Below are 13,462 nucleotides of genomic sequence, written 5' to 3'. Positions count from 1 at the left end.
TGAAATGGATCCTAAAGTATGACAAAAATGATATTTTAACTAAAATTTTATTTTATTTCTTAACTCTAAACTAAAGAAAAGACGTCTATATTTGAGTCCGAGTAAAACTTCCAACCTTAGTCAACGCCTCCACCCTACGGAAAATAAGGAAATACATACTTATTTTCTTTTATTATTATTTTTTTTTAAAAAAATTGTCATTTTATTATTATTATTATTTTTTTTCAGATTTGAAACCAAGACGGCGTTTTTCTTATTTCAAACAATCGCTAGTGAAAAGTCAACGCCTTTGTCTCTCTTTCTCTTTCCGCCTCGTCTTCTTCTTCATCTTCCACTCGTCTTCCCTTTCTTCTCCACCTCTTTCTTTCATTCATTCCCCTTTCTCTCTCTACACTATGAAAAACCCATTTCATTAGCTGTTTGGGTTACTCAAATAAACCAAAAATTTTCAATTTTGTTTATCAAGTTCCAATTTTTTTTTTCCAATAAAAATCCCGATGGGTAACGGGATTGGGAAGCTCGGCGTTTGCTTCACCGGAATCAACGACGGTAGGCGGCGGCCCGATATTTCCGTTCTGTTAACAAATCCATTAGATGAAGGGCTGGGGCACTCGTTTTGCTATGTCCGGCCGGATCCCTTGAGACTTTCGTCATCAAAAGTTCATTCTGAAGAAACCACCACTTTCCGATCAATCTCCGGCGCCTCTGTTAGTGCAAATACATCAACTCCTCTTTCTACGGCTCTTGTTGATCTGTATTCGTACAATAGCATTGATCGAGCAGCGGCTTTTGAGAGTTCAACTTCTTTCGCTTCAATCCCTTTGCAGCCGATCCCTAGAAGCATGATAAATTCGGGTCCGATTTCGGGGAATTTCAATGGAATCCCCTGTTCTGGGCCTTTGGAAAGAGGGTTTTTATCGGGTCCAATTGAGCGAGGGTTTATGTCGGGTCCACTGGATCGGGGGATTTTTTCGGGTCCTCTTGATAATTCTACATCCACTGAATTTCAGAGGAGTTTTTCTCATGGTGGTGGGTTTAATTCCAGATCTAGATCAAGAAAAAGCCGGTTAATTCGAATTCTGAGAACCGCAATTTCGAAATCGCTTCATCGAGGGCAAAATTCCATTGTGGCTCCGATTAAAGCGGTTAAAGAACCCGATTGGATCGTCTTGCCCGAGACGCATAATGAGAATTTGACTGTGAGTAGTTTGAATTTCAGCAGCGAAGGGAGTTTGGAGGATGATGATTCAATGGAGAGCCAAAATCTGCAGTGGGCTCAAGGAAAAGCAGGGGAAGATCGAGTTCATGTTGTGGTTTCTGAAGAACATGGGTGGGTTTTCGTTGGGATTTATGATGGATTTAACGGTCCTGATGCTCCTGATTATCTCTTGTCCAATTTATATTCCTCTGTTCATAAGGAACTTAAAGGTTTGTTATGGGATGAAAAGCTCAATTCCGCCGGTGTTGCCGCTCCGGCAACTTCCCCTGTTCGTTATGAGAATCCATGTTCAGAAACAAGAGATTTGGAGAGGAATCGAGTGAGTGATGCTTGTTCTCAGTGTGTAGAACAAGAGAATCATCCTTGTGTCAGTGGAGATGGGAATTCTGGATTGAATTCTAGGAAAAGAAAAGGTAAGAATTTAAGAGGAAAGTTTAGAGGAGCTGCTGAGAAGTGGGAGGATAATCAACGGTGGTGGAAGTGCGAATGGGACCGGGAAAGATTAGAACTCGATCGGAGGTTAAAGGAGCAGTTGAATCGATCGGGATCGAATGGTTCGAGGTCGATTAATCATTCCGATGTTCTCAAAGCTCTGTCTCAGGCATTGAAGAAAACAGAGGAGGCCTATTTGGATATCGCAGACAAGATGCTTGATGAAAATCCTGAACTGGCTTTGATGGGTTCTTGTGTGCTTGTGATGCTTATGAAAGGAGATGATGTTTATGTGATGAATGTTGGTGATAGCCGAGCTGTTTTAGCACAGAAAGCGGAGCCCGATTATTGGCTCGGGAAGATTCGACAAGACTTGGAGAGGATTAATGAAGAGCCAGTTCATGACATTGAAGCATTAGATGGGGATAGAGCATTTACATCTGCTAACCTTACTGCTTTTCAGCTTTCCATGGATCATAGTACCAGTGTTGATGAGGTAATTCGACTGTCTTTAAACGATGCTTGGTTATATGATATATTGTTGTTGCTTGATTTAATTCTTGTTATGATTTGTAATTCAGGAAGTCCAGAGAATAAAAAACGAACACCCTGATGATGCTGGTGCCGTGATGAACGACCGTGTCAAAGGCTCGTTGAAGGTTACTCGGGCATTCGGTGCTGGTTTCCTCAAACAGGTTCGTAATCTCTTTAAAATACAATGTCTTGCTCTTGTGTGGATTGTTCTTTTGAAGCAACTAGCTGCATTGATGGCTTCATACTATACTCAAATGTTCATCTTTCCAATGCAATGTCGAATGCACAATCAATCGACTTGCTACCGTTCTTTTCTCGACCTTTCATCTTTCAAATTGATAATACTCATTAGAGTTACCACCATCATTTTTGTTTATGTTTGTTAAATGAATTAGCTGTTTGCCATATGGACTGTGAACTGGATCAATACGAAGTTATACGACTTATGCATTTTCTGATATGAGATTACGGTCATTAACATAGATAATTTTTGTTCTAACCTGCAGCCTAAATGGAACAATGCGTTGTTGGAAATGTTCAGAATCGACTACGTCGGGAAATCGCCATACATCAATTGTTTACCATCTCTCCACCACCATAGATTGGGACCAAAAGACAGATTTTTGATACTATCATCTGATGGACTCTACCAGTACTTCACAAACGAAGAAGCTGTTTCTGAAGTCGAACTTTTCATCTCATTGCAACCTGAAGGAGACCCGGCTCAACATCTGGTTGAATTACTGCTGTTTCGGGCTGCAAAGAGAGCTGGTACGAACCATCGCCATCCTAAAAGCCTTCTCTTTTCTCACCTTACCGAAATAAGAATACCGATCTATTCAGAAGGCTTATTAACTCAGTTATGATCATGATATACAGGTATGGATTTCCATGAGTTACTTGAAATACCGCAGGGCGACCGGAGGAAGTATCATGACGATGTGTCGATCATTGTAATTTCATTAGAAGGAAGGATATGGAGATCTTGTGTATAAAATAGTAGAAAGAAGCAGGTAGATGATATAGAGAAGAACTCAGTAAAAGGTCAGGCTTTTTTTCTTTATGTTAATTTTTCTCTTTTTCCCTTATCACCATTGTAAGATACAGTGATTAAAGTTCTTAGAATTGCCTCAAGAACTTAATTCTGCAGTTTACAAGGAGGTGGCAAGGAGATGTAAAGTGTAAAAGCTTGTTCTTTTTAATAAAAAAGAAAAAAAAGAAAAATAAAAACTGTCAAGGAAGGAAAATTTGTAATTTATCTGGCATCATTCGGTAACTATTTTGTTTTTGAAAATTAAGTCTATACACATTACTTTCACCTCCAAATTTCTTACTTTATTATCTATTTTTCACCAGCCATGTTTTGAGAACTAAAAAAAAGTAGCTTTTAAAAAGTTATTTTTGTTTTTGGAATTTGGCTAAAAATTCAATTATTGTACTTAAAAAATATGCAAATCTTGGTAAGAAATGTAGATGATATAGGTTTAATTTTCAAAAACAAAAACAAAAAATAAAATGGTTACCAATGGGGCTTTAATAATTGTTATTTGTTGCTAAACAATGATGTCGCTCCTCTCTTCTCTTTCCTGTCTGTCTGTATTTTTTTTATTGTAAAGGTAAAAAAAAAAAAAAAAAAAAAAAATTGGACGGAAAATCTATAATAAACTGCATATTGCAGGATCGTCCATAGTAATTGTATCTTTTTTTCTATCTTTATTATGAATATACACTTCTTTTAGGAATTTTTTCACAAATAGAAAAAATGTTAAATTATTATTATTTTTTTAAAAATAGCAATTCCTAAGTAGAAAGTCGTGAGATTAGTCGAGATATGTGTAAACTGGTCTGAACACTCACAGATATAAAAAAAATTACAAAAATAGTAAAAAAAAAAAACGCTGATAAACGTTGATAGATTTTTATAAACATTTATCCGTGATAGACTTGTATTAGTTCTATCACTAGAGTATTAATGATAGATTTCTATCAGCCTTTGTCAGTTTCTATAAAAAAAGATTAAATTTTGTTATTTCTTATAAATAATTTTCGTTGTTTTTCTATTTTTGAAAATCTCCCCTCTTTTATTTGATACAAGAGAAAATTAGTAGGATATATAAAAATATATTCCATAAATTCATTTGCATTTCAACCATAGTAGTTGCAAATTTGAAATTTTGCAATGGAATTTAATAATATCTCCCTAAAAAAGAAGAGAGTAAATTAGCTCAACTGACTTATTTAATGGTTAGACATTTCATGTTTCATATGGTTGGAGTAATAAATAAGAGAAAGTTGACCAGAAAAAAGGAGTAAAGACACACCAATTAAAACTTAGACAAAGCCAAATAGTGGGTCCCATTTAGACAAAAACTAAAGTAACAAAAGGACACGTGGCAAAAGAAGAATATAAGGTGGGATTGAAATAGGAAATAAATTAAGTTATAATTCTTTTCTTCCAACTGCTATCTACTTTGGAATTTCAACAGTAAATGCAAAAAAAAAAGAAAAAAAAAAAGAAGAAAAAAATCAGTTGGGAAGATGAAGTGAAGTGAAGTGAAGAAGGGCAGACCCTCCTTTGGGACATTAAATTTTGACATAAAGAAGATTCAGTACCCAATGGCCTATTCCTTCATACCTCAGCTGTAGGACACCCCTTCACCATCTTTCTTCCCTTTGGATTCTTTCTTATTTGAGTCTTGTTTCAAGTTTAAGAATATGGTTGGCAAGTAGTAGTCTTTTGGTGTAAGGTTGATATTTAAATTTCAAATTTATAGGACGAACCAAAGAACGGAATTAGTTGACATAAACATAGCTCACGTGGTTAAACATTAATGTCTACTTTATTTGTATGGATGATAGGTTCAAATTTATGTACTTGTGAAAATTCTGAACATAAAATCACATCAATCGATTCGTGAAAGTTAAGAGTAACGTTGTTACTAGCTAAAATAGTTAATTTTGTCCCTTTTAGAAATGAACCTTAATTTTTGGCTTCCTAGAATTTGGAATGTTTATTCCAAGTTATGTTAAGACAACTGAGTTTCAATATGCTTTTCGAGAATTTAGAGGAGAAACTAGAGCAATGATATATTTTTATTTCTGAAAAATTTCAAGTATCTACATTGAAGAAGGCTAGCTTTGGAATATTAGACACGTGATACTAATATTAACAACATATTATACGACAATTAGATCATAATTGTTAGATAAATGAAAATTTCAAACTCTGCAAAGCCAATCTTGAATGGCGAGACGCACAACATGATTTGGAGTGAGATGCGGGTGACTGAGTTTCAAATTCGTCATCGGAGAAGTTTCTCTACCATTGTTTAACCATTCACGTATTGCTTCTCCCTCGTAAGAAAAGCCATCTGCGGCCACTTGAGGATCTTGCATGATCTCCTGAAACAAATTCAGTGTATTAATCCAACCCATAAAAGGCACGATATTTGTTCATAAGAGATTCAAACACAATTTCAAAACCATTTTAAAATGAATTTGGAAATGCCACTTCGCATCACAAACAATAACCATATTATAACAGCAAGAACTAAGAAAATGGTAGATGCCATACTATGTCCAATATATATCTCACATTTACATTTTTTACTAACTCAAATTACTTCAGAATTATCAAGTCATATTTCAGTACTCTCCATCACAAGCTTAAACAAGTCGGTCTCAAAAGTACCATCTCCATTAAACAACTTTCTTCCAATCACTGGTAAAACATGAGCGTTTGGAAAAAAAAAAAAAAGGAAGAAAAAAAGACAAATAAGCCACTCACCTGAAGAATGGGGCACAAGAAATAAGATGGCACAGGCCTCTCTTCAGAGATTTGCAGTTGTTTTAATTCTCTCACAAGAGTAGGTGTCAGGTCAGGTCGATCACTGCCCTTCAGTTCACAACATTGTAGACCAATGTCTATTAACCTCCTTGCAACATCTATAGGCCACTCTCCAGCAGACAAGTCTAAAACCGACTTGAGTTGACCAAATGAAATGGCCTTACGCAGCTCACTTACTAATCCAACTATTGGCTTTCCAGTGAGCAACTGCAAAATGATCAGCCCAAAGGAGTAAATGTCAGACTTGGGAGTCAGAACTCCATCTCGTTGACACTCTGGATCTGTATGTGAAAAGGCACCCTTTGGTTCAGTGCTCTGCCTAAAACTTGGGCAGTATAGTGTTTCTTCAGATACCATCCTATAAATACCAAAATCACAGATCTTGGAGATGAATTCAGAATCTAAAAGGATGTTTTCAGGCTTCAGATTCCCATGGACAATCTTTTCAGGCTTTGAAGAATGCAAGAAGCAAAGGGCACTTCCGATTTCGGCAATTATTCGTGCCCGAGTCTTCCATGTCAATGGAGGAGTGTTGCCTTTTCGAAAAAGGTGACTTTGGAGGTTCCCATGGGGTAAGTACTCATATACCAGGGACCAGGCTTCTGTGCATACACCAAGCAAAGTCACTAAATGAGGGTGCTGCAGTTTACCCAATACTTCAACCTGCAAGCCAGTAGAAAAAGGCTACTTTCAATCATCAGCATCAAACACAAGCAACGCATTGAAATCAAGTCAAAGCAAGAGTAAATAACAAACTTTGTTTGCATTGAGAATGCGTTGCAAATATCGAGTAGGAATTCAAAATTTTCTTTAATAGAATTCCATTCAATTATTAGTGAAAATATAAATTAATGCTTAGGTAAGCCACCAACAGTTTACCACAATATTTCTATATGAAAATTTAACCATCAAGACTTTATTCATGAAGATGCTGAAAGACATACATCAACATATCCACATAATATTTATAAATTGCAGTTCAGGAAATACGATGTTTCTTGTTACCAAGATCTTGAGAAGATAAAGGTAAATGAATTATATTTTCCATTGACCTTGTAGGTACTCAAGGATTCCTTATTAATAACAATGAAATAACTAATATGCTCAACAACAAAAAGAAAATTGGGCTGTTTAATATCAGGATCAGGTTTAGAAGACTGACCTCTTCTCGAAACTCGGCCGGGCCTATTATATAATGTGGATGCAACTTCCTTATGGCAACTGTCATACCCAACATTTCACCCTTGTAAAGACAACCATATCCTCCCTGAGCAATCTTGAAGCTTTCAGAAAAATCACATGTGGCCATCTGTAGTTCCAAGAATGTAAATTCAGTCAGCTGAGTTTGGTTCTCCACAAATCCCATTGATCCGTTGTAATTTTCCAATGCAGCCTCCTGACTTTTCCATTGGGACAGCCAATTCAGAGCATTCATCTTTTGGCTTTGTATTGCCTGCTTTTCCTTCTTGAGAGCTGCAATTGATGCTTGTATATTTTTGAGTTCAGCAGTGGCCTCTTCATCCTTTTGATTTACTTCCCGAACCTGACTGTCAAGAAAAGCAAGAGTTTTTATGGTCCTCTCTAGCTCCTCACGTATTTCAGTTCTTTCTTCTGAGAGAGTTTTCTTCTTTTCCATAATAGTCCTCAGCACTTCCTCAGTCTCTCTCCTACGATCAATTTCACGTTCATTGACACATTTGAAGACCTTGAACTAAAAGTAAACAAAAGATTATTTTAGATTGAAAGAGTAACAAAATATTCACCAGTTTATAAATGCAAATATTTGTGCATAAAACTATTACTCAACGTGCAACTAAAGTGGTAGAAATGGTATTAGGGTGGAGGGCATATTAGTAATTAGTTAGAAAGTTTTTTTATACTTGTTGGTTATAAATAGAGGGGGAGGAGGAGAATGAAGAAGATAGTCAATTTTGTGGTGTGTGAATTAGGCTTAAGAGAGATCTCAAGAGGAAAGGGTCCAAATACCTTAAATTACTTGGTTTATCTTCTAGTTTTGTTACCGTTTATAGGGATGAAGAAATAGGCAATATTGTGGTGAGTGAATTAGAGCTTGAGAGAGATCTCAAGAGGGGAGGGCCAAGTACCTCGAATTACTTGGTTTCGTTTGTAATTATGTTACCGTTTATATTGCAATATATTTGGATTTTATCATAAAGATCTCAAGCTTAATTAATATCGAACAAACACATTCCTTTATGAAAACTGTACAAATTATGCCATTAAGTTGAAGAACTATCAAGGGTATAAACAATCTATGTTGCTGTGAGTGGGAACCCAAAATGGAATAATATCAAGCAACTTAAAACCCCTTGTCTTAAATTGCAATCACCATAAACATGAATACGGATGGCGGCATTCCCATTCTTTTCCTCTTTTGAGACGAAAACAGTTAAATAGATATAACTCCAATCACCTAGAACTAAGAAAATTTCTGTCAGAATTCAACTCTCTATTTCCATTTTCCAATGCAATCACATCAATAAGCTGAAAAGGTGAACTGGTTTCAGTCGACAAAAAGAAATGTAAGGCCTAGTGTCTAGTGAAGTTGATTATTCATAATTCATAGACAATAAAATGTCAACTTAGTCCACAAGAATCTTATGACAGAGCATCCAAAAAAATTAGTTCGCACACACAACACGTGATAATTATGCTTACTTTCTTTATGGATTCTGCAGCTTCTTGTTCCATCTTTCTACATATTAAATGCACCGCAATTGCTTCATTCCTTGACGCCTCTGCTTCTCTAATGGCATCTTTAAGTTCACCATTTAAACCCCTTTCCTCAACCTTTGAATCAGAGCCTGATGGCTCCCTCCCTTCAACTGATGAATATCCTGAATCAGAGCTCGTACTTGCTGAACTGGAAGAAATCTGCAAAGGGGGTAAATGTATATGCATATCCGAAGAACTCAACATAACACCTTCTACATGAAGGGGTTCCGTATCAATGCAATTGAAGCCTTCAATTATACCATTAGCAGAGCTAGACTGAGAACATTGCTGGTTGAATGAGTGGCTGTTATCATCTAGAGATGACTGAGCCCGAAAAATTTCTGTGATACCCAGCTCGGGCAGCACCAATGATGAAGCAGAACATGAGCCTTCAACAGCTTCTCTGGTCCATACATGGTTCCCTTTGTTGATAAACCATATCTCACATGGCAAAGGGATATTTCTAGCAGCATAATCTGCTTTACTAGAGCTCTTCTTTACTTTCATTCTCACACAACTGCATTAAACATTAAATGAAGAACAGATAATCTTGTGCATTGTTGTATGAATTCTGAAAAAAATAAATAAATAAATAAAATGGAAGAATCGGGTAACATCAACCAGATGTAAGAGATCCATCTTATTCTCTTGCAACAACAAAGTTATATTGTTTTGTTCTTATATGTCTATATCTACATGGATACAACAGCCGGTGAAAATGTATGGTAATCCAAAGCAATTAGAATGACAAATATCGTACAGGGTAACGTAATTACCTTATTGGTAATAAATAACACTAACAGTAGCATCTTATTGAAGTTCACATGTAAAATGATCAATCCACAACTTACCTATCAGCCATAGTCCCCATGATAAGCTTCCTAACTCTGTATTTGTTAACCAAATCTACAATCCCTATCTGAACTTGTTCAGCTTCCATTATAACAATACCGGCTTTGACCTGTAAATGTAACCTCCACATGAGCTAACCCAGCAAATAATAAATGAGAACAGAAGTAAATTTATTCCATGAGGCCAATTTATTTGGTGTAGCTGTGCTGTGTCAGTTGGAGATACTAAGGACAGAATTTCAGGTTTTGTAGAAACACATCCTATTTTCTTACATCTCAAAATGATCTGTTACTCAACAAGTAATACCCTTGCACATCAAGACAAAAGGAAAGATGATTTCATCAAAATGGGAATTCGCACAACCAAAATCGAGGCACGGTATCCACCTTTTGGAGCATACAATTAGAACATTTGTTTAACTCAAAAACTATGCATCTACGATGGATGAAAGTAGGATTTCATGAGGGTTTTTTTTTTTCTAACACAAGCCAACTTAGGTGCAACTAATCTACCTGGGCAACAAAGTAACTAATCTTACTAAACAACAACTTGACCCGATAATATTTGCTCCTTGGAAAACTGACAAGATTTTAATATCTGGAATAGGTAGCTACCCTGATATTTGAACCCAATCATTTTCACAGACATTGGAAAAGAAATTTCATTGTAGGAAGAAATAAAAAGCACTAATATGATTGATATCTTCCAATAAACCATATGTACATATAGATTATGGGAAGTTAGGATGTTATGTTTTGTAAAAAACACAAAGGCTAGTTGCTGGAGAGCATCAAGAGAGAGAGAGAGAAACTTAAGAGCTTAAGATTCAGGCATTCCTAAGAACTAATATTTAACAACTACAAGTCCTTCGTCGGTTCAATAACACAAGCTTCACAATTCCACATAAAATAAAACCAAAACACATAAATCAGACCTTGGCTCTATGGCAGAAACGCAAGTAATTTTCAAGAAGCTGAGATGTTTGTTCCCACTCCTTCTTCCTATATGCAGCCACCACATCCGTATTCGCCTGGCTTGCAGGTAGTTTCCCGACTGCGTTGAGAAGAACGCACGAAGGTTATACAATGGCAATCCTAGAGTAAAGGAACAGAGAATTTCAAATCTCAAACACAAAATTAGTATCTAAACAATAAAGAAACGGGCAATTGCGCAACAATTTCGATCTGGGATTTGCAAGTTTAGAAGGAAAAAAAAAACAAAAATCCCACCATTAACACAGAATCAATAAAGAAGAAACTCACGTAGCGTGGGTATGACAGAAGAAAGCTGATGAACATGGAGGAGCCGAATTTCTTTATCACGAAAACAACGGAAAGTCCACCGAAGCAAACTCGTAGACTTCTCAACTGATTTCCCAACAGCCACATAAACAAAATCACCACCGTCGCCGCCAGAAGCTTCTTCGACAACACCACGCAAACGAGGGTTCAGCATCGGAGGAAGCAAAGTGGAAGAGGAATAAAAGTCATGAAGGGCGTTTAGAGAAGGAGAGAAATGAGGAGGATATGGAGGATTCAAGAGCTCCATTAACTCGAAACAGAACCCAGAGCCGAAAACAGAGCAAAAGGGAAAGGCATGTGGCGCATTCTTTCTCTGAAACGCCTAAGACTGAGATTTTTCTTCTCTCTCTCGAGTGTCAATGGGGGAATAATTCCCTTTGTGCTGCTTTATTCCAAACAAGCCTTGACTTTTGTGCTGACTTGAAATCGACCCAACTATTAGAATTTTGCTCTTTTCAATTCATCTCTGTTTTCCTGTTAAAATAAAACCAAACCAGCCAGCCATGATCGACTATAAACTTCCTTGGCCATTGCAGATTCTTCTTCTTCTTGTCCCTTTGCTGCAAAGTTGCAGCAAGAATCTGTTTATTATGGGTCTGTGAGTGATTTTGATGGGAATGTAGATGTAATAAGCCCAACCCCATTTGATTTTGACAAGCATAGAAGGGGGAAAATGGCTACTGAAGTATATCTTTCTTCTCTCCTCCATTATTGTTGCAGCTTTGCAGGTCTTCCAATCAAACCCATAACAAAGTTGTAAGAAACTATAACAGTGCAGTTATTAGGTAACAGCGTACTGTACAAATTCTCGATTTTTTTTAAAAAAATAAATTTTTAAACCATATCACTGAGAATCAAACATATTATCTCTGGATAGTACAAGTTTAGATCAGCTCATTTTAGAAAATTCGAAATATTTGACAGATAGCAAATTTCTAGATTTAAATTTATAAACGTAAAATTTATTAATAAACATACTGTTTTCAGTACGGTAAATGGAGATAATAGAATTTAAACTTTTGTAAAAAGAAAATGTCGATTTACCACGAAGTTATGTCCAAAGCGTTAAAAGATTAAAAAAATTTATTTAACAGAAATATGAACCCTCTATATCCCATGTATTATATATAATATAAAAAAATTATTTTAAATAGTATAACTCTTCATGAATATAGATACTAACATTCTTTATTCGTAAATATTTTGGTTTATCTTTTCCATCCAAAAATAATCCTATAATATATATATATATGAAAGCTTAATTAGTTAATTATATTAGTTAGTACCACCTAAATCTATGGAATCAAAATCTATATTATATTTCTCGTTTCTTTAGGGCCATATTTTTTTTTAATTATTATTTTAAAAAAGAATATTTAGGTGTCTATTAAGTTAAGATTATTCCAATTTTTGTATTGTTTAATCCTAATTTGTTATATAATAAAATTTTCTTATTATATATTTTTTTGTATGTAATTAAAATGAGATCTACGTCAAACCAAACATAGCTTGATTGATATACAAGAACTTTAAACAACCGATTGGATACTAGCATTCACTTGCTTATCATAGAGGCTGTCAGTCTAAGAATGGGCTATGATGTGGACTGGTCATGCACAGCTGTTAATAACCACGAAGTTTGTGGTTCGTTCTCCTACTCTCAATTATACTAAAAAAATAAATGAGATATACAAAGATGAATAGATCGAGAATACTAATTTAAAATTTGAGTATAATAAGTGAGATAAAAGAAGGAGATTGCAAGAGGATGGACATTGAATGGAAATGGAATGAGAAAATATTGTTTGTCTTCCCAAATTGCCATAAACTACCAGATTATTATTATTATTTTAAGAGAGAAAAAAACCCACACATTTCTTTGCTATTGGTTTAAGGGAACAACTAATTAAAATAATAATAATAACAATTAACAATCACTCTCTTCTAATTGGCTGTGATTGATCGTGGAAACCCATAGTCAAAATAGCCAACTGTAGATTATAATTGCAATTTGCAAATGAAAAATCTTTTTTCTCTCTCTTTTGGGGACTAAATAAATTATCCGAATTTTTAAATCTGTATGTGATAAATTTATAAACGAAAAATACTTTAGATATATTATAGGTTACACCATCTCTATGCATTTCAGTTAATTGTTCAATCATAGTTTGTGAGACAATAAACTCTACTTACATTCTTTTTTAAAATATATATATTATATAATTCGAATATGATGCACAAAGATGAGTACTCCTTGAGATGCACTCAAATTTTGTTATTTATAAATTGTAGGTTAAAAATCACTTTTAGTCCATAAATTTTCATAAAAGTAATAATTTAGTCAATGAACTTTAGTTTGTAACGATTTAGTCCCTGAACTTTCAATTTTGTAACAATTTAGTCCATGAACTTTAGTATGTAATGGTCCAGTCAATTACTTTAAGATTTATAACAATTTAGTCTCTATTGTAGAAATTATTGTTAGAGTCTAATGAGATTTATTGTCTAAATAAATCGATAAACTAATTAGAGACTTAATAT

At 35.1% G+C, this 13,462-nt stretch overlaps 2 protein-coding genes across 3 annotated transcripts; one reads left to right on the top strand and one right to left on the bottom strand.

Moving 5' to 3' along the window:
- The first annotated feature begins 278 nt into the window (after nt 1-278).
- Nucleotides 279-3,441, top strand: LOC120087604 (probable protein phosphatase 2C 4). Its single transcript, XM_039044426.1, has 4 exons — nt 279-2,147; nt 2,233-2,346; nt 2,692-2,956; nt 3,065-3,441. Exons 1-4 carry the CDS (start codon nt 498-500, stop codon nt 3,178-3,180), a joined length of 2,145 nt encoding a protein of 714 aa, XP_038900354.1. The 5' UTR covers nt 279-497; the 3' UTR covers nt 3,181-3,441.
- Nucleotides 3,442-5,260: 1,819 nt separating this feature from the next.
- On the bottom strand, nt 5,261-11,621 carry LOC120087603 (U-box domain-containing protein 33-like). Of its 2 annotated transcripts, none has more exons than XM_039044424.1 (7): nt 10,883-11,621; nt 10,555-10,673; nt 9,620-9,729; nt 8,712-9,285; nt 7,195-7,743; nt 5,973-6,695; nt 5,261-5,587 (listed from the first exon to the last, which is right to left on the bottom strand). In XM_039044424.1, exons 1-7 carry the CDS (start codon nt 11,166-11,168, stop codon nt 5,405-5,407), a joined length of 2,544 nt encoding a protein of 847 aa, XP_038900352.1. In that variant the 5' UTR covers nt 11,169-11,621; the 3' UTR covers nt 5,261-5,404. The 2 variants fall into 2 exon arrangements, with proteins under 2 accessions (XP_038900352.1, XP_038900353.1); XM_039044425.1 differs by having other exon boundaries at nt 10,555-10,714; nt 10,883-11,024.
- Nucleotides 11,622-13,462: the final 1,841 nt, after the last annotated feature.

Source organism: Benincasa hispida, chromosome 10 (assembly GCF_009727055.1).
Source record: "Benincasa hispida cultivar B227 chromosome 10, ASM972705v1, whole genome shotgun sequence".
Taxonomy (NCBI): Eukaryota; Viridiplantae; Streptophyta; class Magnoliopsida; order Cucurbitales; family Cucurbitaceae; genus Benincasa; species Benincasa hispida.
Note: the sequence above shows the minus strand (reverse complement) of the source record. Positions and strands in the feature narration are given on the sequence as shown.

What these genes read in the sequence shown, in the direction of transcription:
- LOC120087603 (XM_039044424.1), bottom strand. Translation starts at nt 11,168, where the DNA reads ATGGAGCTCTTGAATCCTCCATATCCTCCTCATTTCTCTCCTTCTCTA. An exon ending in TTCTGTCATACCCACGCTAC is followed by an intron (nt 10,674 to 10,882) that starts GTGAGTTTCTTC and finishes TTCTCAACGCAG; the next exon opens with TCGGGAAACTACCTGCAAGC. An exon ending in ATGGGGACTATGGCTGATAG is followed by an intron (nt 9,286 to 9,619) that starts GTAAGTTGTGGA and finishes TGTTTAATGCAG; the next exon opens with TTGTGTGAGAATGAAAGTAA.
- LOC120087604 (XM_039044426.1), top strand. Translation starts at nt 498, where the DNA reads ATGGGTAACGGGATTGGGAAGCTCGGCGTTTGCTTCACCGGAATCAAC. An exon ending in GTGCTGGTTTCCTCAAACAG is followed by an intron (nt 2,347 to 2,691) that starts GTTCGTAATCTC and finishes TCTAACCTGCAG; the next exon opens with CCTAAATGGAACAATGCGTT. An exon ending in TCGGGCTGCAAAGAGAGCTG is followed by an intron (nt 2,957 to 3,064) that starts GTACGAACCATC and finishes CATGATATACAG; the next exon opens with GTATGGATTTCCATGAGTTA.